This window comes from Leuresthes tenuis, unplaced genomic scaffold (genome assembly GCF_036924035.1).
Source record: "Leuresthes tenuis unplaced genomic scaffold, fLeuTen1.0.hap1 SCAF_6, whole genome shotgun sequence".
Taxonomy (NCBI): Eukaryota; Metazoa; Chordata; class Actinopteri; order Atheriniformes; family Atherinopsidae; genus Leuresthes; species Leuresthes tenuis.
In genome coordinates, this window is record NW_027325360.1 from 23,739,583 (window position 1) to 23,765,580 (window position 25,998).

The 25,998-nt window shown below is 40.8% G+C and overlaps 1 protein-coding gene across 2 annotated transcripts in view; it reads left to right on the forward strand.

Moving 5' to 3' along the window:
- Positions 1–12,804: 12,804 nt before the first annotated feature.
- lmx1bb (LIM homeobox transcription factor 1, beta b) overlaps positions 12,805–25,998 on the forward strand; it is a 43,750-nt gene continuing 30,556 nt past the window's right edge. Inside the window, exons 1-3 of one of the 2 annotated variants that reach the window (XM_072387018.1) lie at positions 12,805–13,187; positions 13,485–13,607; positions 14,051–14,237. In XM_072387018.1, coding sequence (XP_072243119.1) covers positions 13,538–13,607; positions 14,051–14,237 — 257 coding nt within the window. In that variant the 5' untranslated portion in view covers positions 12,805–13,187; positions 13,485–13,537. The other variant, XM_072387017.1, reaches the window with a different exon arrangement.

Sequence of the window (25,998 nt, forward strand, 5' to 3'; positions counted from 1 at the left end):
GTTACTCTGTTCTGCTGCTAAAATCAGAGCGACAGTCTGAGGAATCCTCTGCAGTGGGAACAGCTTTCACGCTCCTTCATGAAGGTGACACTCATGTCAGTGATGCCCTAGAGCACAGCGACAGGCTTCAACAGCCTCCCTGCCTGCTGTTTATATAGTGCAATGTACAGTCTGCCATATGTATCCATATTCCCACACCCTTCATTTTCCACAGTTCATTTTTGCTTATGTACTACAAAATATCTTTGAAAAGCGTGTAAGATTTGAAATGCTACAACTTTGATCCATAAACTTATTATTCAGTTTTAATTCATCTAAATACAATCTTGTTTTAGGTACTATCTTAAGCTTGTTGTATTATATTTGTCTGAGCCAATGAGCCCCATGTCAGTGTAAAAACAATTATATATTCAGCATAAACTGAATACTAAAATTTAATACTTAAATGAAATAATCCTAAGAAACTGCTGTATTTTCTCATCTTACAAACTTGCCACAGATAGGCTGGATAGAGTATAAACTATCTTGTTGTTTGTTTTACCTACTTGATGATTGTAAAATAAAGTTAAAAACAACATATATATATAGATAGATATATATATACTTATATCTCTATACAGATAGATATAGATATATGTACTTTTGTTTGTTAGTATATATTTATAGATGTTGGGAGAACTTGCACTAAAACAGTACTGAGCTGCATGTGAGCAGCATTCAAGCTGCTGCTGTAAGCAGACATGGACAGCAGGTAAAGTCTGCTGTTAGCTGTGCAGGTCAGATGTGAGTGTTTAGATTAAGCTAATCACCAGTTTTGCTTTCATGGCCAGAGAAGCAGCGTAGCCAAAGCCTCCAGATGGGCAAGGAGCAGCCTCTCTCTCACCACCGCAACTCCCTCGTGAAACCTGCCCATCAAAAAGCTGCCTCACATGATTGCACTTTTTCTTTCAATGCACTTTATGATACAGAAAATAATCTTTTTCAGAAACCACAATATTTAATTAAGAGAAAAACAATCTTTTTTTGTCTGTTTAGCACCAGTCTATTACCGGAAAAGTTAGGAGGCCTTGTAAAAACTGAATGAGAAATCTAATCATTTAAACCTTTGAATTTAATTAATTAATGATAACATATCCAAATGTTAAAACTGATTATTATTTTTATTGTAAAATAAAAAAAGACGAGTAAACTTGTAGATGTATATGCTCCTTTTGAATTTGATGGCAGGAACACACTTCTGAACAGTCTGGACAACACAACACAAGGAGCATCTTTCAATTAATTAGATTAATTTGTTACAGGCCGTTAAGATGTATCATGTATCAGAAAAAAAAAGTGTCCCAGAGAGGCAGAATATTTTCATGTTTGCAGAGATTCCACACTCCCTGAAATATTTCCTTAACAAATAGGTCATTTAAGAATAACTTTTGAATTAGAGGTTTTAATCACCCAAATCATTAAAATATTCATAGAATCCTAAAACAAAGTCTCTTTTTTTGAGGCACAGGGTTAAAAGCCACTCGGGAATTACTGTTACTTCAGCTCCTCGGCCTGCATACAGTAAAAATTGACATGATTCTGTGGTGGGAATCACTGCAAAGAGTCTGTAACACTTCTAAAAAATATTCTGTCAATGAACAGTTTGTCGCTGCATCCGCAAATATAAGTTAGAATACTACCTTGCAAAAAGAACAAAAACAATTGACTTAGTTTAATTGGAAAACTGTCCTGTAGTCTGACAAATCAGGATTATAATTCTTCTTTTTGAAATCATGGACCCCTTGTCTCACCTTGTCCACAGTGTGGGTAGTAGTGCACATCCCATAACTTACACATTTGTGAAGGCACTTTTATTCCTGAAATATGTTTAGAGGTCTTGGAGGAACAATCTGTATGACCCTTTCCTTTCAGGCAAAATACTGCTTATTTCAGCCAAACAACGCTAAACCACGGTCTGAACATTTACAATTTTCTGGAAGAAAAAAAAAAATGATGGAGGTACCAAACTGTTGAAGGGCTGTGAAACAAGAACGGGAAAACATTTTGCTAACATAACTCGGTCTCCTCACTTTGAAAATACTAAATGAACGTTTAATAGAGGGGGTGATACAATACTAGGATAAACATGCCCCTGTCCCAACTCATCTGATTCATTTGTCTAGCACCAAATCAAAAATGAGCTCGTTTTTGTCCAAAAACAAAACTGCCCAGTTTCAACATGTCACAGTGTGTGTGTGTGTGTGTGTGTGTGTGTGTGTGTGTGTGTGTGTGTGTAGAGGAGGGCAGGTGGAGGTAACAAATTAACTAAAACTGAGGGAGTTGCAATGCCAAGGGTACCAGAACGCAAAACATCTGAAAAATAAGGCTGAGCATAGCAAGATAAAACACTACAAAAAGGACAAATGAACACAGAAAACCCAGAAATATATACACTAAGGAGGGTAATCACAAACAAGATGGAGGTGAGGCAGAGGAGAACAGAAGTTAACTGAACAGCTGACCAGCACACAAGAGAGGAGGCTTTGAATAAATAAAACAGGAAACAATGTAGCTGAGATGCAGGGTGTGAACCAGTGCCAACAAATAAACTACAATACAGAACATGGAAAACCAAAAGAACACACTTAAACAGAGAATCTAACAGCAAAACAGAACTCATAGACCGTAGAAAGAAACTGTAGACCACAACACCATATCGAATATTTTCTTTGTACTATTTTCAGTTAAAAATCAGTCTGAGGTTGTGGATAGATGCTGCTGTGTCTAAGCCTTTCACAAATCTGTTTCAAGAGACCTAAACTCCTGCTATCTAGTCTCAAGCCCACTTTAAGCTCCTGAGTCACCGCTGCTGTGTTACCTATAGAGGATTTGGCTCAGCTAAAGTTAAACTGGACTGCAGAGCTTCACATCAAAGCTCCACCCTCTGTGAGTCCACCAGATGTCTCATGGTCATTTTTAAACTCACACCCCGGCCCATGACATGCAGCAGTGTGTAAGCATGTAGACAGAGGTAGATGGGCCGCTTGGAAATTGGAAGAGGAAGCCTGTATTTATGAGGTGGTTTGAGGTGCTGTGTTAAGACGGGCTTAGCCTGCCACTCTCCCTCTGACAGCCCTGTTTCCCCCTGAGCTGAGGTGACCAGAGACAGAGTGAGGTGAGGGAGTAAAGGCAGGAGGCCTGTCAAAGCAGGTCTGAAAAGAGCTGGTGATGCAGCAAATCACACAGCCAGAAAATGCAAAGTTCACTGAATTCCTTCCGCATTTTTGTTTTTATGAACAAACAGGAAACACTTGGTCAAGTTTAACCTTCATGACCAGTTGAAGCTGGTCAGAAAATCAAGTTCTAATATTGTAAGAAAGAGATACAATCATCCAGATCATAAGCAGTCAAACATTTCTCTACCATTTTACTGCTTTCCTCCTGCAGTTTCTTCTCTTTGTTCCTTGCTGACGTCATCAAGTGCAGGAGTGCCCCACTGAGACGAGGAGCAAGGGGTTAGACGTGTGGTCTTCACCGTACAGCCACCTTAACAAGCCCCCAGGCTGCACTCTGAGGGGAGCTGCACATCATATCTGTCTTTCCATACTTCAGCTAGAGGTAAGATGAGTGATCTCCCAGAGCAGGGAACCCCCTTTCAACCCCAGACAGCAGCTCTCTTCCCCTCTCTCCCACAGCCACGGCAGCCTGCCCATGTGAGTCACATTACTATAATTGTGCAGGGATGGAGTCGGGTGTGAGGTGATCTCTCTCTTCACCCACCACCCCCACCCGTCGTTCTCTCTCAGATATTTGGCACATGTTGTGAAATGACCAGCAAGCATTTATTTTTTTCCCTCTTTCCTCTAACACTGCCTGGAACACAGAAATCAATTAACTCCTTTCAAGTCAGATCAAAGACCCAATACACCGACCAGGTCTTACCAAGACCTGCGGGACAATTAACTCTCCCTTTGGACAGCGATCAGGGTGGACAGATGAGGGGAAGCTGCTGCCACTGTTCACCTACGTGTGAAGCGCTCGTAAACAAACAGGTTCTTGGACAGAATTCCAACCAGTGTCCCACTAATTTACAGCATAGTTGTGCATTAGTGCAACAGCATGACAGGACTGATTTATCTGCTGAGAGCACAAAGAGGAAAGGATTATTAAATGCATGGAAACTACGTATAACAGACCTCCCTACCTCTCCTACAGGGGAGCAAGGCACCCACAATGACTGGGTGTCTGTATGATTGGGCGTTGCTTTGATTCAGTGTACATACACACAATGGTAATGGGAATTTTTTTTATTGTTGTTGTGGTTGTGTATCCCTTAGTGTGTGTCTTCTAGAAGTAGTTTTAGGTCTTTTTGTTGTCCTTTAGAATGTTTTTGTTGTCTTTTTGGATTGTTTTTTTCTTCTTTGTAATAGTTTTGTAATAGTTACTTTCCCTGTATATTCTGATTTTTTTACATTTGACTTAATTAGTCCTTTTGTGGCCTTTTTTATTGCTCTATAATTGTTTTACAACTCTTAGAGGTCAGTTTGTATCTCCAAATGGTAGTTTTAAGTATCACTGTTTTTTTATTGTCCTTGTGTCTTATTGTGTCTGCCTTTTTTGTGTTTTTGTCTCAATATCAAGTTTTTAGTCTCTGCAGTTCTTTTTACATTACCTTGTGTTTTGACTTCTCAGCAAAAAAAATATTAAACCTCTGGACCTGGAAGCCCTGCTGAATAATCTCTGCATCTGCACTGTGGTGGCACAACACAGAGAGTGACATCAAACTGATCGGACATGGAGTTTTCGTCCCCAGACAGGTGCACTGACCCTGTCCACCCGCAAAGGTGCCACTTGCATTTTATTGGACATTTATGGCCAGCCAGCATTTTTTAACAACCACCTGGATGCAATAAAGGGCCAGCTCCTGAGCTCTGGCTGCCCAGAGGATTTCCCAGCAGCTCCCGCGGGACCTCTGGCTAGTTAAGATGTTTATTAAGCTGAAAGTGGTCCAGTGGGAAAACACAGCACTTCTGAGAGATTCGGGCCAGCAGTTTTCTTGTTAGTCAGAGCGCTCCCTGGAGGATTGGGTTTCTTTTCCTTTCAAACCTCGACAGGAGGACAGGGTCAGTTCACAGGGCACAAGGTTGACCAAGTAGTAACTAGGCACATGAACCCAGGAAGGGAAATATCTAGATACCATCAAGGTCTGCTTGCTGTGACTCCCACAGTTCCAAAAGCTTAGAAAATGCTAGAAGCAGCAATACAGTAGTATTACTGCTGTTCAAATGTAATAACCTAAATATTCAGAAAGATAGTGGAAGTCACTTTCAAAGCTTGCATCTATCTATAATCTGCCTTCATACTGAAGGTGACTGACATGATGATGGCAGTAAGCTATAATGTAAGTGGCCATGTGTACCACAGTTTATATACATGTTCTGTGTTTCCCTTGAAAAGCAGAACTGAAGTTATTTGAAGAAACTATCTGTCTAGAAAGTTGTGACGTTAGTTCTGCTTGCTGTTATACATATTTTGACCTCACTAAGCTCTGCTGGACCTCTAGTTCAAAGCCCTGTTCTCTAGCCTCAGGCGCTCTGCCATAATAACTTCAGCTAGCCGCTTTGCTTAGTCTCTGCATTTCGAAGCAGTTTGAATAGCTTATTTTCTGTTCAGTGTGATAGATATTGCTTTTGTTCTCATTTAATTGTGAACTTTCTCAGGGCCAAACTACAGAGCCTGTGGTGAGCACACTGTGAACCGAGCCGCACATGTTGCAAGCGATGGGTTTTTTAGTGCTCTCTGCCTAATGTTCAGGACAGATTAGAAATGTTCGCCTGTGACAGATGCTGTCTAGATCTTCACTACCAGATCCACCCAGCTGCAGAACATCTGGAGGATTTCTACCTTTTTCTCTGAAGTGCAGCCTATTAATGACTCATTCACAATCATATATGTGCACATTGCACACACATTCAGTACATAAAAACATGTCCACTCTGTTTGATTGAGACGCATATGCAGATATCTGATTGTGAGGGCGTTAACTTGCTGCTGAACTCGATAAGCAGATTTTTCTGCATAGTTTTACAGGTTTTAAAAATGATTTTTTTTTTTTGTCTCTGTTGCCTTTCATTCAGAACATATTATGCATGCATACTGATTCTCTGCTTGTGCCCTGAAAACTGAGACATTCAGTTGTACCTCAACATAAAAGTATATATCTGGGTGTGTTTGGAATATCTTTCAATACTTAAGCCACAAAATCTGCCAGCACATGCACTGTATTCAGCACACACAGAATTTTTACACTCCACATGAAGGCCGACGCTTGTTGTTCATGGCACTCGTCCTAAAATCATGCCCCTGGCCTCCCGCAGGTCAAACTTTTCACTTCGAGGAAACATTATTTTTTCAGAAACAAATCCACTGAATAACATGATCATTTGATGAAAGAAGCTGCAAATCCTGCCTGAGCAGAGAGTAGCCATGTAACAACAAATGCCATGTGTCCAGCTCTGGCACGACAGTTTAACATTAAAGGATCTCACGAGTCAAAGTGTGTCAAGCGTTTGAAAAACTTTTCTCAGAGTTCAAATAATTGGTTTCCCTGGCGTGAGATTGTAAATGGTCATCACTGGACAAAGACTTACAATTGCTTTTGTGCTCATCAGTAGTGAAAGTCTCAAACACACACACAGATATGTGTGTGTTTGATGCAGACACTTGGAAATGAAGGTTTAACTTAAAATGGCCATTCTTTGAGCTGTTCCTCCCGTCTCTGAACATCTTAGGCTTGCAAGAGGACTTGTTTAGCCATCGCCTGTGTGTGAAGTTAAACAGAAGGGAAGCGAGATCCCCACATCACAGAACAGAAACATTTTGTTGTTTCTGGCTTTCATAAATGTCATCTGGTTCCTCTCATCCCGTTTTGAGCAGCTTCTGAAAATATTTTGGAGATAATTTTGTAGAAACTGTTGGGCTTTCACCAGTCACTATTGTTGTTATTAGTATTATTACCGTTGTTGATGTTATAGACAGATTTTAGACTAAGTCTAATTTAGAAATGTTTTATGATCATACAAAAAACTAAAGATGTAGACACAGCAAAAGTTGTGAGTATTTTTAATGTGAGTTGAAAAGAGAAAAAGCAACCAAAATGCACAAATGGGACTAAAATAATTGCTTAGAAAAAAATGTGCTTTGCATTCTTGGGGTAGAATGACAAACTTCATGGTGGTACAGCGATAAATGAATAACAGACATACGTTGCATGTGTTTTGTTTTTTTATCCAAATTTAGTTTTTACCTCGATCATAAACACATCATTCTCCAAACATTGTTATTGTTACGTCATTTATTTTGCTCTCCAATGCTTGTGAGAAAGAGATTTAAGTAAAACACTTCTTAATACCTTTTAGGGCCTTTTCTGAGTTATTTATTACTTAAAATGTATTACTTGAATAAAACAACTTCTTTCTAATAACTTAACTAATTTTGGATGGATAGAAAGTGTCTCAAGAAAAGAAATGAAAACATAAAACTGAATAAGTAAACTTCAAAATATAAATTGTGTAATGGTGAATACATTCAAAGCCTGCACAGATATCACCGACAGCATTTTAAAGATAAAGTAGCTTCATCTGACGTATTAGTGTTCAAGAATTTAATAATTAGTTTGGGGACAAATACTTTCAACTATGTTTTTCTCTTTTTTTACATTTCTTTAAACCTTTTAAAATAACAGTGTACAATGTGTCTGTGTTTCGTATTATTAAAGGCTCCTTAAAATGTTTAAGCAGAAAAGTTACTAAAAAGAATCAAAAATGACCGCAGCATTTTTGTCTGTGTGTGTTTCTTTTTAACACAGCTCCAACATTCTTTTTACTTCAATGAAAGATAAAGTCAAGAGTAAGATACAGTGTTTATGCGACTTCAAAGAAAATGTTCTGCATATTTTGAGGATTAACACACTGTATTTACAGCACTTAAACTGGTAAAGTTTCATGGAAGCGGCTTCATGTCAGTGTTGATTTGGTAAAGACATTTTTCAGGGATGAACAAAGTTTTTCTGTGAAGGGAACAGAGAAGGTTGCACTGGCTGCCTTTGTCCAGCAGGGGATGATGTTGTTATTCAGACAGCTGATTTTAAGGGTCTATGCAACTGTGGAGTAATTTAGTACAGTTCAGACCGAGTCTGGGGGACCGATGCATAAATCTGACTGCAGGGATCACTGTCATCAGATGAGCTGGGTCTTCAGGAAAATAGTGCCACAGCTTGGAATGATGAGTTACCATAAAGATAGGAGGGCTACATTTAAAAATAATGTCTCAGGGCAATCAGTACCTCCTCAGAAGATTGGGATTAACTGGTTCTTACTGCACTCCATACATTTTTGACAGTCAGGAACTCCTGTTTATACATTCAAATAGAGTTAGTTAACAGGAAATAGAGAATCTTAAGAGAAAAAATGTTATTTGTGACTGTGACTTGCTCTCAGTTCATTCAGTTCACCAAAATTAGCAGTTTGGTTAATTAATGATTCAAAGACAGTAAAGCAGGAAATAATAACCTTTCGAATCTAATAAAGTTTATTATTCATGTTATTCTATTTTATTCTGACATGTTTCAACAATTAAATACATTATGGTTATCGGTACTTGTGCTCATTTAGTTGGATATATTATCTGAAATGCAGTAGAGCTAATAATACTGTTATATTGAGACTGATTTCTTCATTATTATTATTATCATGCAACCTTGGTTGTATATATATATATATATATATATATATATATATATATATATATATATATATATATATATATATGACTTTATAATTAGATTTCATTTTAATCAAGTTATAGCTCTATGCCTTAACAGAGTGTGGCCCACAGACACAGGTAAACAGATTTCAAAGTCGTATTTTCAAACTTGTATGTCAGCTTGCTGTCACACAGGGGCCTGTCAGGCCATTTGTCAAGAACTCAATAAATTTGTCAGTGGAAAGGAGAGGGAAAAAAACAGAATCCAATAAATCATAACGTAAACAAATCTAGCCATGAGTTGACAGTGCTGTATTATACTTTGGTCTAATCCTTTGGGATTTGGGATTATCGAGTAGTATCTCTTCTTCTTTCTTCTCTTTCTTTTTTTCTTTTTGATTTTCTCAGTAAGGTTAGAAGGGCCGTGTGCACGGTTGAGGCAGGAGAAAAGTTGAATTATGTGCACGAGAGGGGAAAGGGATATGTGGCGCAAATAAATCCACTGCTCATCCTGCACCGTTGCATCGATGAAGTTTCGTTAAGCAACACGTCATTTCACCATCAAGGCGAAATACACCGACGCTTGTGGTCATTTAGAACATTCGAGGAGCCACTTTGTGACATATGAATTTTGAACTGAAGTGAGTTGTTAAATTTAGTTGCTTGTTCAGGGGCCCATAGGCCTTTGGGGCTCGGGCATTCTCATAGCATGTTTGTTATTACAGTAGCGCTCTGCCTGTTTGTTTGCTGAGTAAAATAACTCCATAAGCCTAATTTTTAAGGGATGAAAACAATGGAAAAAAAATGTTGAAAACCTTGGGACTCAGCAAAGTCAGATTAAATTACAGCCGATTGGTCGCAAATTGCCGGCGCTCAAGCCTCCAATAAGCCTCACTGTTGATCCACGACGGTCAGCGGTTCCGTTGACTAAACGAGAAAAGTGCTCGGCCCCTGAAACGCTTCCCCAGCCACTCAGTAATCATATTAGACATGCAACCATGGAAGAAAAGCTTGTGCGGGATGGAAATAAAAAAAATGCGATATCAATATTTTCATCAACACATTTGAACATATCTTAGATTAGAAATTGATTGCTGGCGCATTATGTCATTTTTAAAAAAAAGTGGCGAACAAATTTAATCCGCCTCCAGTCATTCGAGCTTTAGAAAAAGCATCGTGGAGAGCCTAGAAACACTCATTAAAAGATCAAAGTGAGTTAACTATCAAAGTCTTCTGGCTCTGCAGTTTAAGCAGCCATTATGTGTTTGGTTTTCAGAGTGTCTCCTTTGAGGATGTGAAAAGGTTCCTCCCATTTTTACCAAGGTATTTTATTTTAAAATGCTTCTCGGTGCGCTTTGTTTTTGCAGACAGAGCTGAAAATTGGAGCATTTCAGCTCATGCAAACCTGCGGTAGAGTTGATGCAAAACGCTTTGCTTAAGAAGGATGCAGCGCTAATTTCGGTGTGCTGGTTTCATGTATTCTTCGTTTGCGCTGAAGTGAATATTTTCTGTGTTTTGCATACACAGCCTCCGGCTTTGAGCGGAGCAGGCCTGGCATCGTTGTTATTCTGCATTCAGCTTACAAACAGCACGATGTAAATGTACAGAAAAATATGTTGACCAGTTCTGCAGTTTGATTAAAGCGTCTGTTATATATTATTTAGACTCATCGAAGTCATTAAATAACATTTAAAAATAATAACCGGTTATTTTGTTTTTGTTTATTAATTTATTCATCCAGGCGCAACTGTCTGTGGTTCTTACTGTATTTTGGGAGTGGCCTATGAAATCATAATCCCGCATTATTCATGTACATAAACAACACAAACAATCCGTCTTTGTCTGTTTTCCTAATTCTTCTAAACTTTTCGCCTCTTCTAGTCAAACGCCCTATCAGCTAATTCCAATTTGAACGCAGGGGAGGCTCAGCCTCATTTTTGCGCGTTTCTTTTCACTAAACTTTCCTAATAAATTATCACGTTTTCGCTCGTTGTCCCTGAAATAATTTAATTTGGTGTTATATACGGAGTCATTACCCTCACTGTGAAAATTGTACAGCAACCGAAATCACAGCAGACTCGTGCGGAAATGCGAGCTGCTCCAAAGGCGCGTTATTATACTGGTTTCTTACCTTTCCGATGGATGCAACAGTTCTGGCTACTTTAAAGTAAATTGCTTGCTTTCTGTACTGCACACCTGCTGCTTGGGGTTTTATTTTTCTGCCCCATGGAAGGCGAGGGAGGGTTTGCCATGTAGAGGCTCATTAAAGCTCCGCGGGTTGAGAGTTGGCGGATTGATTTATTGAATGAATGTTTGATGTCCTCATTCACACAAGTGACCTGGGCGATAACTCCTGAATGAGTGGCGGGAGGGAGGGGCGGAGGGCGGGATTCAGATGTTCTTGAAAATCTATTGATTATATTGTATTGATAATGTTCAGCTCATAATGCTGCTTAGTGGTAAGATAATCCAATATAGCGTGAGGCGGAGGTAATTGACCCCATGCTGATAGAAGTGCTGGAAATAGGAGGAAACCAAGCTAAGCCGGGGGAGGATGTCTTCATGACAGCCTGGTGCGGATTCATTTTTAGCGGAGCGAGACTCCTCTAATGAAAAATATTAAGATGTTAATGTTCATTAGAGATGTATAAGTAACACGTTTCTGTTAAATATGTTTCTGAAGTATCCTCTCTGTGCATTTCATAACTGCAGCAGTACTCTGTTTGGCCAGCAGAGGGCAACGCTAACAATCTCCTCTCTGTGTTCCAAACCGGGCTGCAGGTCATCGCCTCGATGCAGCACAAAGGAGATCAGAAACAACACACAGCTGGGGCCTTTGGAGCGAAGGTAAACGCTGACTATAGATTTCACACCAGTCACAAAGTCTGAAACGCAATCGACACTTTTGATATTCCTCCTGATTTTAATGCAACATTTAAAACCAAATTGTGTGAAAACATATTGTCATTATTATTATTGCAATTCGTAATAATCGTAAAGCAGAGTTGTTTTCAAAGTAAAAAAAAAAAAAAGCACCGCAAATGCTGGACTGATTTCAGAGCACATATAACGTTTCTCATCAGGCCTCCTCTATGTGTCCACTGCTCTTATTTTCCCCCAACGTTGATAACAATCAGTGTCTCGTGCAGCGTGACACGGGACGCAGCGCGCGATCCCATTAGCGAGCCTGTAATTTCAGACGGGCCTCGGTGCGCTGTGTTCCTCCACACCTCCACAAACTTCGCGAACTGCGTGTAAAGATCTTGAACAGAGAAACTGACAGGTCGTTCCTGGATTTATCCGCTGTCAAAACCGTCAATGTCGGCAACCGTTTGGACATTCACGTTTAGTTCAAATTATCCTCAGTTTAGGCTGTTTTAGGAATTCCAAGTATTCCGATTATTTTGGTTTTATTGTGCGCGAGGAATATGTCCTTAATGTGTCCCTACAAAAAATAAAAAATAGACTGTATTATCATTATTACTACTACTACTAGTAAAGTTATTATTATTTATATTATTATTATTATCTTTATTGTTATTATAATTGACAATATCATTGTTGGTGCTAATTTTCCTGCCTGATCGAAAGGTGGACAGCCGTGTCTGCAGGCCACCCCAGGGCCGGACACAGCGCTGTTATCACCGCCGATCGCCAGGTGCATCAGCTGAAAGAGTTCGGCAGCTTCCAGCGGAGACAATACACAAAGAGCTCGTGATGCTTCAAGAGACACACACAACATACTCCTATCTGTATAGTTTTTATGACAGAAGCAAATCTAGCAATTCGTGATGAGGGCTCCAATTTTTTTCTTCTTTTTTTTATCTCAACTTGGTGCATTCAGTTGGCAGATGATGCTTGGTTGGCCTAATAAACCCAATAGTGACGTTACAGCGCAATCACAGAATTATTATTATTAATATCATTCTTATTCTTATTATTATTATTATTGTTATTATTATTATTATTATTATTATTATTATTATTATTATTATTATTATTATTATTATTATTATTATTATTATCATCATCAGGCCTGTGTAAAATATCACTTTCCTTTTGGCTGGTGTGTTATTGGACTGTGAGGAGCGCTGTGTGCTCTGCTCCAATAGCATCTCAATGGCGGTGAATGGGGAAATGAAAAAAAAAAGTGTAGCCATGCATGCAGGAGTGGGAGGATCTACTCGCTTCAATCTTGATCTCAGACTTTTGCAGCGACAGGGGCACAACCAGCCAACCGTCTCTGTTACTTCCAAAGAGTTCCTGCCGGGACATCTGCACACGCACTCTCCTATCTTTGGATTTGTTGTCAACTTTTGCTTCTTTTCCCCTCTTCCTCGGCGAGAGTGTCACTCGGTGAAGTCATTTTTCCAGCTCCCTCTCCCTCTCTCCCGTCGGCTCGGGGAGGAGAAGATAAAGCTTCCACGCTCCTCTAATCATAACAGGTGACTGTTCAGAGAGTTGTCCGCCTTTAATGTTTGCTGTCTCATTTCTCCGCGCCTCTCTCACACGTAGACGTTCTCTTTCCTTGCATCAAAGTCGAGTTTTTCTCCACTTCATCTAGTTTATTTCCCCCTCCTTTTTTCTTCCCTCCTTCGAGCTGTGGGCTGTGTGTCACACGGAGCTCAAACGTTTTCAACAGGTTTCCGAGCCTCTCTCGTGCTCCCTAAAGTCCAGACAGATTTGAGTGGCCGGGATTTGCTTGTCAGGTCTAAACCGTATTCTTATGGATATTGCAACAGGTCTGGTGTCACTGGAGCGCCTCTCCGCGGGAGAACAGTCCGAGACGTGCATCATGCTGGACGGCATTAAAATTGAAGACCATCCGCTGCGATCGGGACAAGCCACGCTGGGAGTCATGCTCGGTGAGTCCTCCAGCTCTGAAGTGTACGCAACACATCTCTGCAAGTCACTGACGTTCGGGCTGCTGTTTCTATTGTGGATGTTTGCACGCACGCCCAAGTCAGTTTTATTTCCTGATTTTCCACCTTCGACAATTCCAAAGCGAGGAGAGGTTAAACAATAATATACGTCTTTAAATAACAGAGATAACAGTGAGCTTCTAACCTAAATTATTACCAAGATCCAGGAAGGCTGAGTGTGTGAGGTGATGCAGGCCTCATTATTAGTATTATTATTGAAGAGGGAGCCTACATTTGAAGCTTTTGAATGTAATAATAATAAGAATATATGGCCTGTAACATTTTCCAGGTTGTCGTTAGGCGCAGCATTCCACGATGCAGGCCCTCTCCCTCTTTTCCTGACCGACCTCATCTCTTTTTTTGCTTTGTTTCCCTTTTTCTTCCAGGGACTGAGTGTCACCACAGATCCGTGTGTGAGGGATGCCAGCGTCCCATCTCCGACCGCTTCTTGATGAGAGTCAACGATTCCTCGTGGCACGAAGAGTGTTTGCAGTGCACCGTGTGTCAACAGCCTCTCACCACCAGCTGTTACTTCAGAGAAAGGAAACTTTACTGCAAACACGACTACCAACAGTAAGCACAGTGTCCGGGGAGGGAGCTTTGCTTTTTCTCTCTCCTTTTTTTCTGTTTTATCTTTCCTTTTTGCATTTCTTCACATTGTTTCAGTTGGTGTGCAGCGATTTAGGAAAAACTCGTGGGGCATCGTGATGGTTTTGGATGGTCTGTTTGGCCTTGTGTGTGTGTGTTGCAGTGCACACACACACGTCTGAAAAGTAATTAAGCTGCAGTGTGAGGTCTCCTATAAATTCTATAAGCTTCTTTTTTTCTGAATTGAGATGCATAGAGCTATGATAAAGTCTACAGTTTAATATTTATTTCCTGCAGCATATTGTTTAAAACAGCAGTTTTTTTTCTTCACCCGCTTAGACTTATATTATAAGAAATCAGTGCTCACACATCGTCGTGTTATTCTGTTTCTTGACTTTATTATTGTCGCCGTGGCCCACGGTGTTTCCACACCTCAAACTAAAATCCTACTCGGGCCTGAAAATGTGGAGGCGTGCTCTGTCGGGTTTTATTCCGCTCCCCGTCGGATATTTTCCGCTTGAGTCGCGTGGCCTTTTCCTCCATCACCACCACCAACGGCTTCAGAATCACCCAAACGACGGAAAACTTTTTTTTTCTTTTATCTTCAACACTTTAAAACCAAAGCGCGGTTTAGATCATTTTCCGATTTTGATCAGCCCATATTTGTTTGGGCTGTAAATAACTCGCCTTGATTTGCCTTAGATAAAAGAACCGGTTTCTTTTATTTGATTTTAGCTTGCTTATCTCATTTCTGTTAATTCCATTTATTTTCTATTATTTTATTTCTTTTCTTTTTTTTTAGCAGTGTTTTTTTCTATTTCTTTATATAATTTTGGGCTTTACTTTATTTGAAAAGAAAACGATTGCAGCGTGGCGAAAATGTGACTGTATATTATAAACCAGCACGCGCACTGCACTCTATACCAACCTGTGAGGCTCAAGTGGAGAGTCTGAAATTTGCGCACGCGCTCGTCGTGCACGCACTGCAGCAACAACACTTTAGTAATAAAATAAAATTTAAATTCAGTGATGGAAACCTCTGTGAAAATATATGGGTTAAAATGCTCACGTTTGATTACAGCAACAGAGCATTCAGTGGCTCATTCTTAACAGTTTATTTAGTCATTTGCTCTGCAGGATTCACAGCAACAGAATAACTTAAAACAGCATTATTAATAATAGAATAATTTATAATAATTGTATACATTTGAATTATATTTGAATTATTTGAAGAAATGTATTTATCCATTGCGTATTTAAATTTTTTTATTATTGTTATTTACTTTTTGTCAATTTAAACCATTTTAAATTCTATTTAGGGTCTGTAACTGGAAGCACTGAACAAAATAGATTTTATTAGTTTTTTTTTTGGGGGGGGGGGGGTTCCCCATGAACAAGCTTTTAGTTTTGAGTGAACTGAATTAATAAATGATCTCATAATATGGGCAGAGATGGCAGATAAAGGGAAGCTAACTCTGAAGCAAAGTGACCCTGAGTATTACAGGGCTGCTGTTTGGCCTGTGAGGACCCCGGGGTGCCTTGTGTTTCTCATTGCATGAGCGCTTTTCATGCTTGTCACTAAATTTTCAGCTTTTTGTGTCCGGCCTTTTTAACAATTCTGCTTCGATTACCGGGACATTATGGCTCTCTGCTAGATACCTTGCAAGCAACAAAGAGTTACATCTATTGCCATCCGTGCCATTCATCCAGCTTTGTGACAGCAGTGTAGTCGGCCGATAACAATGGAAAATTCATAGCAGTAACTAGGGGATACCAGAGTCACGGCGTCACGGCTCAGAGCTGGCTGGAAGCTGATACGCTCAGATAGAGTGAGGGATCTCTTTCTCATGCTTGTTGCAGCACTGTCCATTTGCAGTTTTTGAATTTGTTTGTTGAGTATAAACGGAGGAAGATAAAGAGACGCACGCAGAGACAGACTGGATTTTATCTGACAGCCAAACAGTCTCTCCTGGTATTTTGTTTCTGATGTGCTCTTTAACAATCAGCATTTGGAACATAGCTGACCAGTCGGCCCCTTCTGTTTCCCTGCTTGGTACTTTGAATGCTGTGAGCTTGTGTGACAATTGGGATCACCTCAGCCAAAAACAACTAGCTGCCGGGCACCATCCTGCACTCCCACATTATTATTTGTCACGTCTGAATTCTTTATACTCTTTTTTTTCAACCCCTCCATGGTTGAATTAACTGGTAGATCCCTTCATCATACCAACACAAGCGTCCCCGCTTTTTTCTGCTGTTTATTCCATTTTTTGATGGGTTACTTAAAGATGTAATTGGCACCTTTTTGACTTTTATGACACCCATTTAAGATGCATTTGTCAGCCCACAAACTGCTTTGGGCTGTGAAGAGAGCTCCAAACCTTACAGAGGTCTTCGTGCCTAATTACATTCCTACAGCAACTGATTCATGCCCCGTAATCAGCCCTCACTAGCTGTAATAAATCAAGGAATTGGCAAGCAGGCTTTTTTTTTATTTTGCTCTTTTGTAAGAGGTTTAAGTGCAGACGGGGGAAAACAGTTGTCTACTGTGTTATTAGAACTCCTACCAACCCAGTTTAACACATCATGCTCCCTATATTGTAATTATGTAGTAACGAGATTGGATTACTTTGGCCTTTTTCCCCATATGTTTGCCTTTAGTTAGTTTGTCATTTCTGTTTTGATATGAAACAAGCATTTTTACGAATGAGGGATATTGTTGATAAGGATTCACACCATCTTAAATGTAGAGATGATTTTGATTAGTTAAATATTTAAAGAGGAGATATATAAACAGCTAAGTAGTGCTGGCTTTTGTGAAAATACATGATACAAGTCTGAAGGCATATCAGCAGAGCTGTCAGTTGGACGACAGCCGTAGCCGTAGAGGAGGAACAAGCTTGAACGAGACAGGCGGTATGTGAAAGGTAGAGTGGAATTACACCATTCCAGGAGAGTTTGCTGTGCCCTGGTGTTTGGAGGTCAATTATACATCATTAGAAAGAGGGAGATCTTTTCCCCACAGGGACCTTTCCTCTAACCAAGCAGATGCTTTGAAGGGAGCCGTGTAATAAGGCCTATCACTCCACCGAAGTGTTGGACAACACCCCTGTAATGGACTGCCTTGTTAGAAACTGCCACAGGCTCCAACTACAAAACATAACATTTGCTAACTATATTTTACACCACGCTGTCTGCGTTTGGATCTTGCTGATGCATTCCAGAGGGCAGTTTTTTCTTTTTCATGCTCTGTAAAGTTTTACTGTGTAGCAACATACAATTTTAGAATGTTTCATTTGTAATTCATCCCAAACAAAAAAGAAAAAAAAAAAAAGATCAACAAGCAGATTTCTTTTTTTTTCAAATCTTCAAACTCATGTGCTACAAACTTAAATTCAGGTCACGGTAGAATGAGCAGTAGAATAGCACAGCAGTGATGAAGCCATAAAAGCAGAGCTCCCAGAACCTGTCTCACCTCCCTTGTATTCTGCACGATCCCCCGGTGTGCTGAGAGGTGCTTTTTAGAACTGTTTGGAGTGCCCTCCTGTGAAATTGTTGTTTTTTAATTAGCTGTGCTCGGGACGCTACCGCAGTGTGTGCCGGATAGATGCTGACGGCTGGGTTTCTGTGTTGGCTCACCCAGTGTGTGTGTTTTGCTCACTTTAGGACACTCCCGTATGATCTGGTGCTATGTGAACACTCATATGCACACCAAAAAAAAAAAAAGAAAAGAAAAACACTGGGACATAGTTTGTGTTGTCAACCCAGCTGAGGAGTTTTACCGTTAATTGAAGACGGTAAGTATTTCAGTGGAAGCTCTGGTACAGGCCTGTGTGCGGTGGCATTTGTGGAACACTTTATCTTATTCAGCTATTCTCCCTTTTTTTATTTAAAATTTTCCCTGAAAATGATAAAAAGCTGTCTTTAGTCATTGCTCTTAGGTACACAGAGATAAATCAAATGTTGGAAACACAATGCCGGATGATATTGCACAGCTTGGTGGGATTCTTAGTGCACGGCAAGAAACTAGCTGAAGCTGGCCCTGTTCCTTTGTAAGGAAGTATTGGGTTTTATGTCAACATGGCTCGGCCTGTCCCAGCAGCAGACGAGGATGCATCATCTGTCTCATGGTTTGCTAAAACAGTCATAACCATTAAAAGACCTGTTGGAGTGTGTTGATCTGCATCACTGCAACATATAGGTTACTTTTTTTTTTTTGTCTGGTTCCCATGAGTGATAAATATAAGATTTTTACATACATTTTTTCACACTGTTTGTGTGAAAGCACTAGTGAAATTTTTAAAAGGTTATTAGTCTGCTGTGTTAGTCTGTGTGCCTTAAATATGATATTTATTTACTTATTTTTGTGATGTCAGTAAATCACAAAGTCAAGTATTGCTCATTAAATCAGGTGATTTCATTTGGATTTATTTCTGTAAGTGTCCGCTGTGCGTTTTAGTCACAGTGATTGGCTGCAGAGTGTGTGGCAGAGGTGCTGGGGGTGAGCAGTGTGTGTAGCAGCAGTTTAAACACAAAACTGTTTGCAGGACTCTATGGGAAGCCACAGAGGCTCAGGCACGGTAATGCCCATCACCACTTTAGAGGCCAGACTGGTGGCGAGGGATGTGGAAAGAGGTCTCCGTGGCTTTGTGTGGGGGAGCTGTTGTGCAGGGGAGGAGAAGGATCTGCAGAGGGATCTGCCTGGTGTGCTCACATTACACTGGATGATAGCAGAGGGGTGCAGAGGAACTCAAGCATGCAATTTGTTGGTAGCCACAATTTAACCTCATCTCCTAAAGCCGGCTGTTAGGCAGCCAGTGGACATGTCAGTCAATCGGGAATGCTAATCAGTGACGATAGAGAGAGAGCCTTCGGCTCGGCATAGCAGCGATTTTCATTACTTGCTCCAAATCCTCTGGCCTTTGGGTTTATTTTCACAGCATGACAACTCTTCATAACAAAAGGCAAGGCAACCGCAAACCATTAAATGCAATCTACAAATGAGATTTTGGCTAAATCTGTGAAATACTGTAATAGTCTTCTTGAAGAAGCAAGCTGAGGAATACACACACTCAGCAAATATTTTCAATTTTGATTCGCTAGATTACATGTTTAAATCAGGATGGCGAAAATGTTCACTGGGTAGATTTTATCTGCACTGAAATTATTCAATTCAAATATCCTTCACAGTGTGTTGTGAAAGTGCTGCCGTTTCTCATTTATTTCTGCACATTTGCTGTGTTTCTCATACCATTTTCAGAGGTGTTTGTTTCTTTCTGCATCTATAAATGTGGAAATACCCCTCACTTGTTTCTTCAGGCAGCTCGGTCGAACGTGCATGAGAAATTGAGACATGGCTTCGGCTGCTGGCTCGCAGTATGGCTGCTGGCCCCAACTGTGTATATGTGATCCCACTCTGGAATGTTTTTCCAACACGTAGGCTTTTCACAGATACACTAGAGAGGACTGGCATCATAGTGGCAAGTGCTGCATTCAGACTGTTGTGTGCCCAAGGCTTACTCTCACACTCACGTCACACATTCAAGCTGTACATGTGAATGGGCAGAGCAGTGTGTTTGTCTACATACGCCCCAGGTTTTTTGTGAGGGTGTGGGCGCATGCGTATGTACACTTGCTTCTTCTCTGTTCTCATTTCTTTCTTTGTCTCTAATCTAAGCTTTTTCACTGCATTGCATTTGCTCCCTGAATTGTAAAGATACATTCCAGTATCTTACCTGAGTTGTAGTATGTCAGATTTGGTTGCGTGAATTCACACAACTGTAGATTTTTGTACAAATGCATCAAAACATTGCTCTTTGCTTTTTTTTTTTCTAACTGTTTTAATCTTCATCAAATGAGATTAGCCCCCAAATACCGGTATTCCTGCCCAAAGTGACTGACAGAGATTTGCACTTTTATCATTAAGTGTGACACTAAGCTGGTCAGAGCTTTGTCTTGAATGGAGGGTCTGACGGAAACTGGGGCTCCTAATCCTTTTATTTGTGTCAGGCCCAGAAAGAGGGAAAGAATGGGGCCAGGGTGGGTTGGGACTGCAGAATGTCGTGGCCCTTAGTCCCCTCCAAACCTGGCCTCCACAGCCAAGTGAGCATGGGACTCATCTTATGTGGTCCATGCACTCCAACAGACACACTCACGAGCACAAACAGACATGCTCATTTTTGCACGGTATGTTTAAATGTTTGCACGCAATCACAAATAAACTGTCTCATGTACAGTTTCATGCAGTATGTTTACATACTTATACACATGTACAAAGACAAATACACTTATGCACATGCCATTTCAGAGAGTGTACCTGTTGACAATGACAGCAGAGCTTGTGTCCGTCCATGAGTGCATGGATTGCGATGGCAGGAGGCTCAGTCTAGGATGAGATTAATAAAGTTTGCCGGTTCCCTGGTCGAGGTCCAACCCAAGGCTTTTGTCTGCAGCTCACATCGGGTTGTGGGGCTTCAGCTCCTTTTGTGTTTGCACCCTTGTGGTAATCCAGCTTCAGCGGGAGTCCCCTGGGGCACTTTATTTACTCATTCAACTGTTTGGAAGTCTGTTAGACTTCAGATCAGATGCAGTGAGACCAATGTGATTACTTTAACCAGCACTTGCAGATTCCTGCCCAGCATCTTCTCTCACCCTGAGCTGGTTTGCTCTGCAGGTGGGAGGGAAGGTCCATGCTGGTTATTCCCTCTCTGTCTGTCCTGTGTATGGCCCTGATTTGAGTGTCTACCTAAAATTCTATGTCATTAAATTGCTACAATAGGTATCAAGCCTCTTACGTTCACACAATGTAGATCTGACCCTGTCTTATCCTTGTATAAATGAGTTTGTTATTTTACTTTGCATGAGGAAAATAGCCCCTGAACTGGTTGCTTCTTGAATTTTTGAATTTGTCAGGTCTCTATTTCACCACATCATAATTCAGCACCATAGCAAATGTGGTGTCTTAGTATAAAAACCAACATCTAGGTTTTATTGCAAACAATGGAATGGATTTGGTTATCCATCCATCAACACAGACCCAGAGCTATGTATTTGGGGCTAACCCTCATGTTAAACCACTGCAGGCTGTCAGACTCTCTGAATTTACTCTCCATCCCTTCCCCTTGGCGTGGCCAGGGAATATGGTTGAGATCAGCTGCCAGGTCCGGCATCTACAGTGAGAGCTCTCTAAATTCACTGCTTAGACCCAGCTGCTGATTGGTGATGGCTGTCTTGGCAAGAAAAGCAACCCTGTATGAAAACAGTGCAGATTGGATTTCTGTGCATCTGACTCATTCCCGTCCTCTCTGACCGGCCCCCCCACAGCAAACCAGCATGATTTGTGCATGAGGTCCCGTGACCCATGGAAGCTTCAAAAAGCAGCGAGGGGAAATATTTGGATGATCCTGATGGGGGAGTGGAGACGTGGGAGTAAGGCAGAGACGATGGGGGCTTGGTAAGAGCAGGGCTATGCGGTGTAAGGCAAGGCAGATGTGGAGAATCTGCAGTGCAGCCGTGATGACAGGGGAGTGTGTGTGGAGATGACTGTCCACTTTGGACTCTTAGCCCTCCCACCCAGGCACCACCACCCTCTGTGTCCCCTAGGAAACAGACAGCGTATCCTGCATCAAAATGGTGAAACAGTTGAGGGGTAACTATTTCTCTGCAGGTTGGAAAGAACTGCAATAGAGGAGGCATTTTATCATCAGGTACCATGCCATGATACTGATCGTCTGTACCTCACCCCCCTGCTGTACACCCCCGATCCCTTCTCCTCTCCCTTTACCTTTCCTCTGCAGGCTGGATATTAATATTTCCCAGAAAGCTGCCACAATATGTCTTCTTGGGAAATTCCACGTCTCCTGAACACTGCAAAATGATCTGGTGTCTATGAGGAGGATGGATAAGGAGATAAAACAGAAAATTTTCAAAGTGTCTTTTGTGCGTATGTGATTTCATAGTGCTGTCGGAATGGAAATATCTATATGGCTGCCTTGATAAGATAAATGCGTTGCTGCAGGTAAGGGCCAAGTTGTTTGCTCTATTCATCAAAATGTTCTTCTCTGGCCTGTTTTAGTGTCACTGAAAATCCCATTAACAAAAATATCTCTAATAGCCTGAGGTTTGATGCAAAACCAAACTCATTCATTAAAAACAGAAAACAAGTAGCGCGAGGAAAAAACTATCAGTCTTGGTCTCAGTGCTTGTCTTTGCCTCCCCTTGAGAGTAGGTGGGGTGAGTGACCCCCTAGTTGTCTGTCTGCCTTAGCACTGGCCCTGCAGGCGCAGCCTCACAGGGGAGCACTGTCCCAGCTGAAACTGGAGCTCCATCGTTGTGTTGTGATCCCAGCTGGAAAGAAAGCTCGGGCCCTGAGTAGAGCCCTCTCACTGCATGTAGTCACCAGGTCATCAGTGGCCTCTCAGCCTTCAGTGGTCATCACTCTGCTGAGCGTTTTGCGCAGTACCAAGTAGGACCACATTATTTATTGCCCCTGAGTCTTTGGTTCTTTTAAGGTTCTGTCTCTCAACAAATGTCAGAGAACAGAAGTTTTATTGGGGTCACATTATCAGTAACCTCTACTTTAAGCAGTTAAACTACCTAGGTGTTAGGTCTGTCTTTGAATTAGTCTACATATCAGTAATTTCACTGTCAATGAAAATACAACTAGGCCATCCTCAGTTTGGTTCTTGTTTGACGGTTTTATTCAGTGTTTTCAAAAGTCTTAGGTCAAAGTAATTGTATGCATGCAGCCATAATTGTTTGTGTGGCACGTCCACTTGCATGCCATCACCCAGCCGAATGTTGGATTTGCTGCTGGCAGTCGCCACAGTCTATGGATTCGCCTGTCAGTTGTGCAGTTTTGGAGGCATAAAAATGGTTCGTGCCACCCAAACCACCAGCCACTCGCCCCCACTTCTCTATCATCAACCGAGCAGCCTTCTCCCTCCGCTCCTTGCTCTCCTTTTCCTGGGCCCCAGAATCTAGGCTGTGGCCTGTGGATGAGTGCTACATCCTGGCTGTCAGCACAGGGGTTAGCTGGGGATTGGCCTGTGGTGGAAGTGAAGTATCAGGCCCTGTCTGTCAGCTCCTCGTTCCACTTCCTCCCGCCCCTCAGCGCAGGCTGCAGTCAGTGACACAAACATACGTTGAGTCAGATCTCTGACTTAAAAAATGAAAGGATCACCCTTTAGAATAGGCATATTCATAGCCCTGCCAATAAAAAGGGGCTGTTTAAGTGCTCGGGTGTTGTGTTTTTAAACAGACCGCAAAAGCTTTGACAGATGGTTTACTATTTCACCCAGTATTTCATTTCAGGTACTTTTAAATGTTGCTTTCTGACTTCCGAGGAATGACCACTCACCCAAAGCGTGTATTTGCATACAGTTACAGCTCCTTTGCAGCCATTGCTGTCTAGAAAAACCCACTCCCATTTATCACATTGATAAATGTTTACAAATGTCACATGTGGTATTCTGTAAATGTTGCAGGTCATATATTTTCTGCCAAGATTCTGTGTTTTGTGCATTGGCATTGAGCCATATCTTCACTTTGTCTTTGTGCATCACATCTACACACACAGGTATATAAATACTCACACACACATGGACACACATCTGTACGGCACATGGTTTCAGACAGGCCTACACATGTCAGAGGATTTGCGACTATAATCAGATTAATTGGTCTATCTCTCTTTGGAAACATCACATATACACATGAAGGCCTCTGGTAGCTTTCAGCTGGACGCTGCTTACACTAACCAGAAGCCAGGCAGCAGGCGTAAGGTCGGAGGGGTCACGGCACACTCTGTGGCGTCAGCATCTTTTTGTGGCTTACATTATAGAAAAATTGTTACAGCCCTCGAAGCTTTGTTCTGTTCAGTATTTCTTTCTGTTTCTCTCAAGAGTTTGGATTTATTTAAGCTGCATTTTCTTTTAGTTAAATTTGACCCAAAGAAACTTGTTTTTCCCCCAACATAAACACGAACGTTGGTGTTGCTTGGCAGAAGCCTCAACCTCTTCAAAGGAGGTGACTAAGCACACATGACCCTTGTGAAGAATATTAGAAGTACATTAACCATAATCCTTATTCACATTCTTCAAGCGGCTTACAGGTTTAGTGCCCCAGTACGCTCCATGTTTTTCTTTTTGCCCACAAGTATGTCTATGTGAGGGACTATCTACACACATGCTGCCATTCATGATTTTATAATAGCTTTTAGTCTCACCACAATTTATACATGGGAATAAGTAATGCTCCCTGTCTCTCACTTTCATTTTCTGATTTTGCAAACTCCTTTAAGATATATATACATCACACTGAGTGTATTTAAGATTTGAAATCATTATTATGTCTTGTGGGCAACTAAGAGTCATCATTACTGGCAGAAAACACTGACATATACTGATGTTATGGGGCAGTGATTTCTGGGTGTTGAAAAAGAAAAAGTGTGAGATGGCTAAAATCATTTGAAAACAAAATTGAGAATGTGATTAGAAATATCCTTGTCTTAAGAAACTAAACAGTTTTGAGTGTTAAACAGACAGCTGAACAGAACTGATTAATGGCTCAAGCAACTACCAGTTCAAACAGTAATGACAAATTGTCAAAATAGTTTTAAGTTTCCATGAAACATATAGAGCTGTTGGCTCCTACATATTTATGTGTTTTCTGTAAAAGGTGAACCAAGGGAGGTCATAACCTCCCATCCCCCACTGTCTTCTCTGATTGGTCAGATCCACAGACCTGAGCAGACACAGTCACACATTTCACAGCAGCTCCACCAGAATTCATGTTTATAATCTAATGGGAGAGATGAAATACATGAAAAATGGATCATGAAGTATCCCTGAGTGCAGCTTGAATTATCATCCTATTTTAGTTTTTTCAAAAACAACAAATTCTAAAGTATTATTAGGTAACGCAACAAAATGATTTTCTCTCAAAAAAGAGAAAATCATTTTGTTGCGTTTCCAAATAGTACTTTAGGCTGATATTGTCGCATACAGCAGGTGGCATAAAGAAGAAGACATAAAAAAAAACTAGAAAACAATTCACAATAAATTTGAGTTAATGGGGACTCCAAAGTATTTTAAAAATGATTAAAAAAGACACATATATATAACAGTGGATAACAATAATCACTAAAACTCAGGATAGTCGTCTAAAAATAGAGAAATGCTTGAAACTGTTTAAAGATTTAGATTTAGCCTCTAAAAATTATCCACTTTAATTATGTTTGACTTTTTATATCATTGATGGCTGAATAGTATCTGGTTATTAATGTAATTTGGAGTAACATGTTTAGAGCATGATGGTTTGTGGTTGCAAAGGGGAGCTAAGTTCATCTGACATGGACGTGTGAGTGCCTCGGACAAAAAAAGTTGAGAAACGCAGCTTTAGTGGGCAGAAATGTGATATTTATGCACTCAACCACTGACTTCCACCCAAAACTAATGGTTGATGAGAATGGCTGTATGAATTTACTTTTAAGTCATTTTTCTCATTCAGCATCAAATATCAGTGGTGTGAGGTTTACCAAATCCCAAACACACACAATAAAAATTGTGTCTGGAAAGCTGTCAGTCATAAACGAAGCAACTTAACCTTTGTGTACTTATTTGTTGTCAAAACAGTCTGTCCGCTTGCTCTGCTTTTTGTGGTAAACCCCACTCTGCTGGCCCTTGGGATGAGTGAATCACCCAGCTCTCTCTTTTTCGCACATTCTGGCGCTAATAAGCTCTGACAC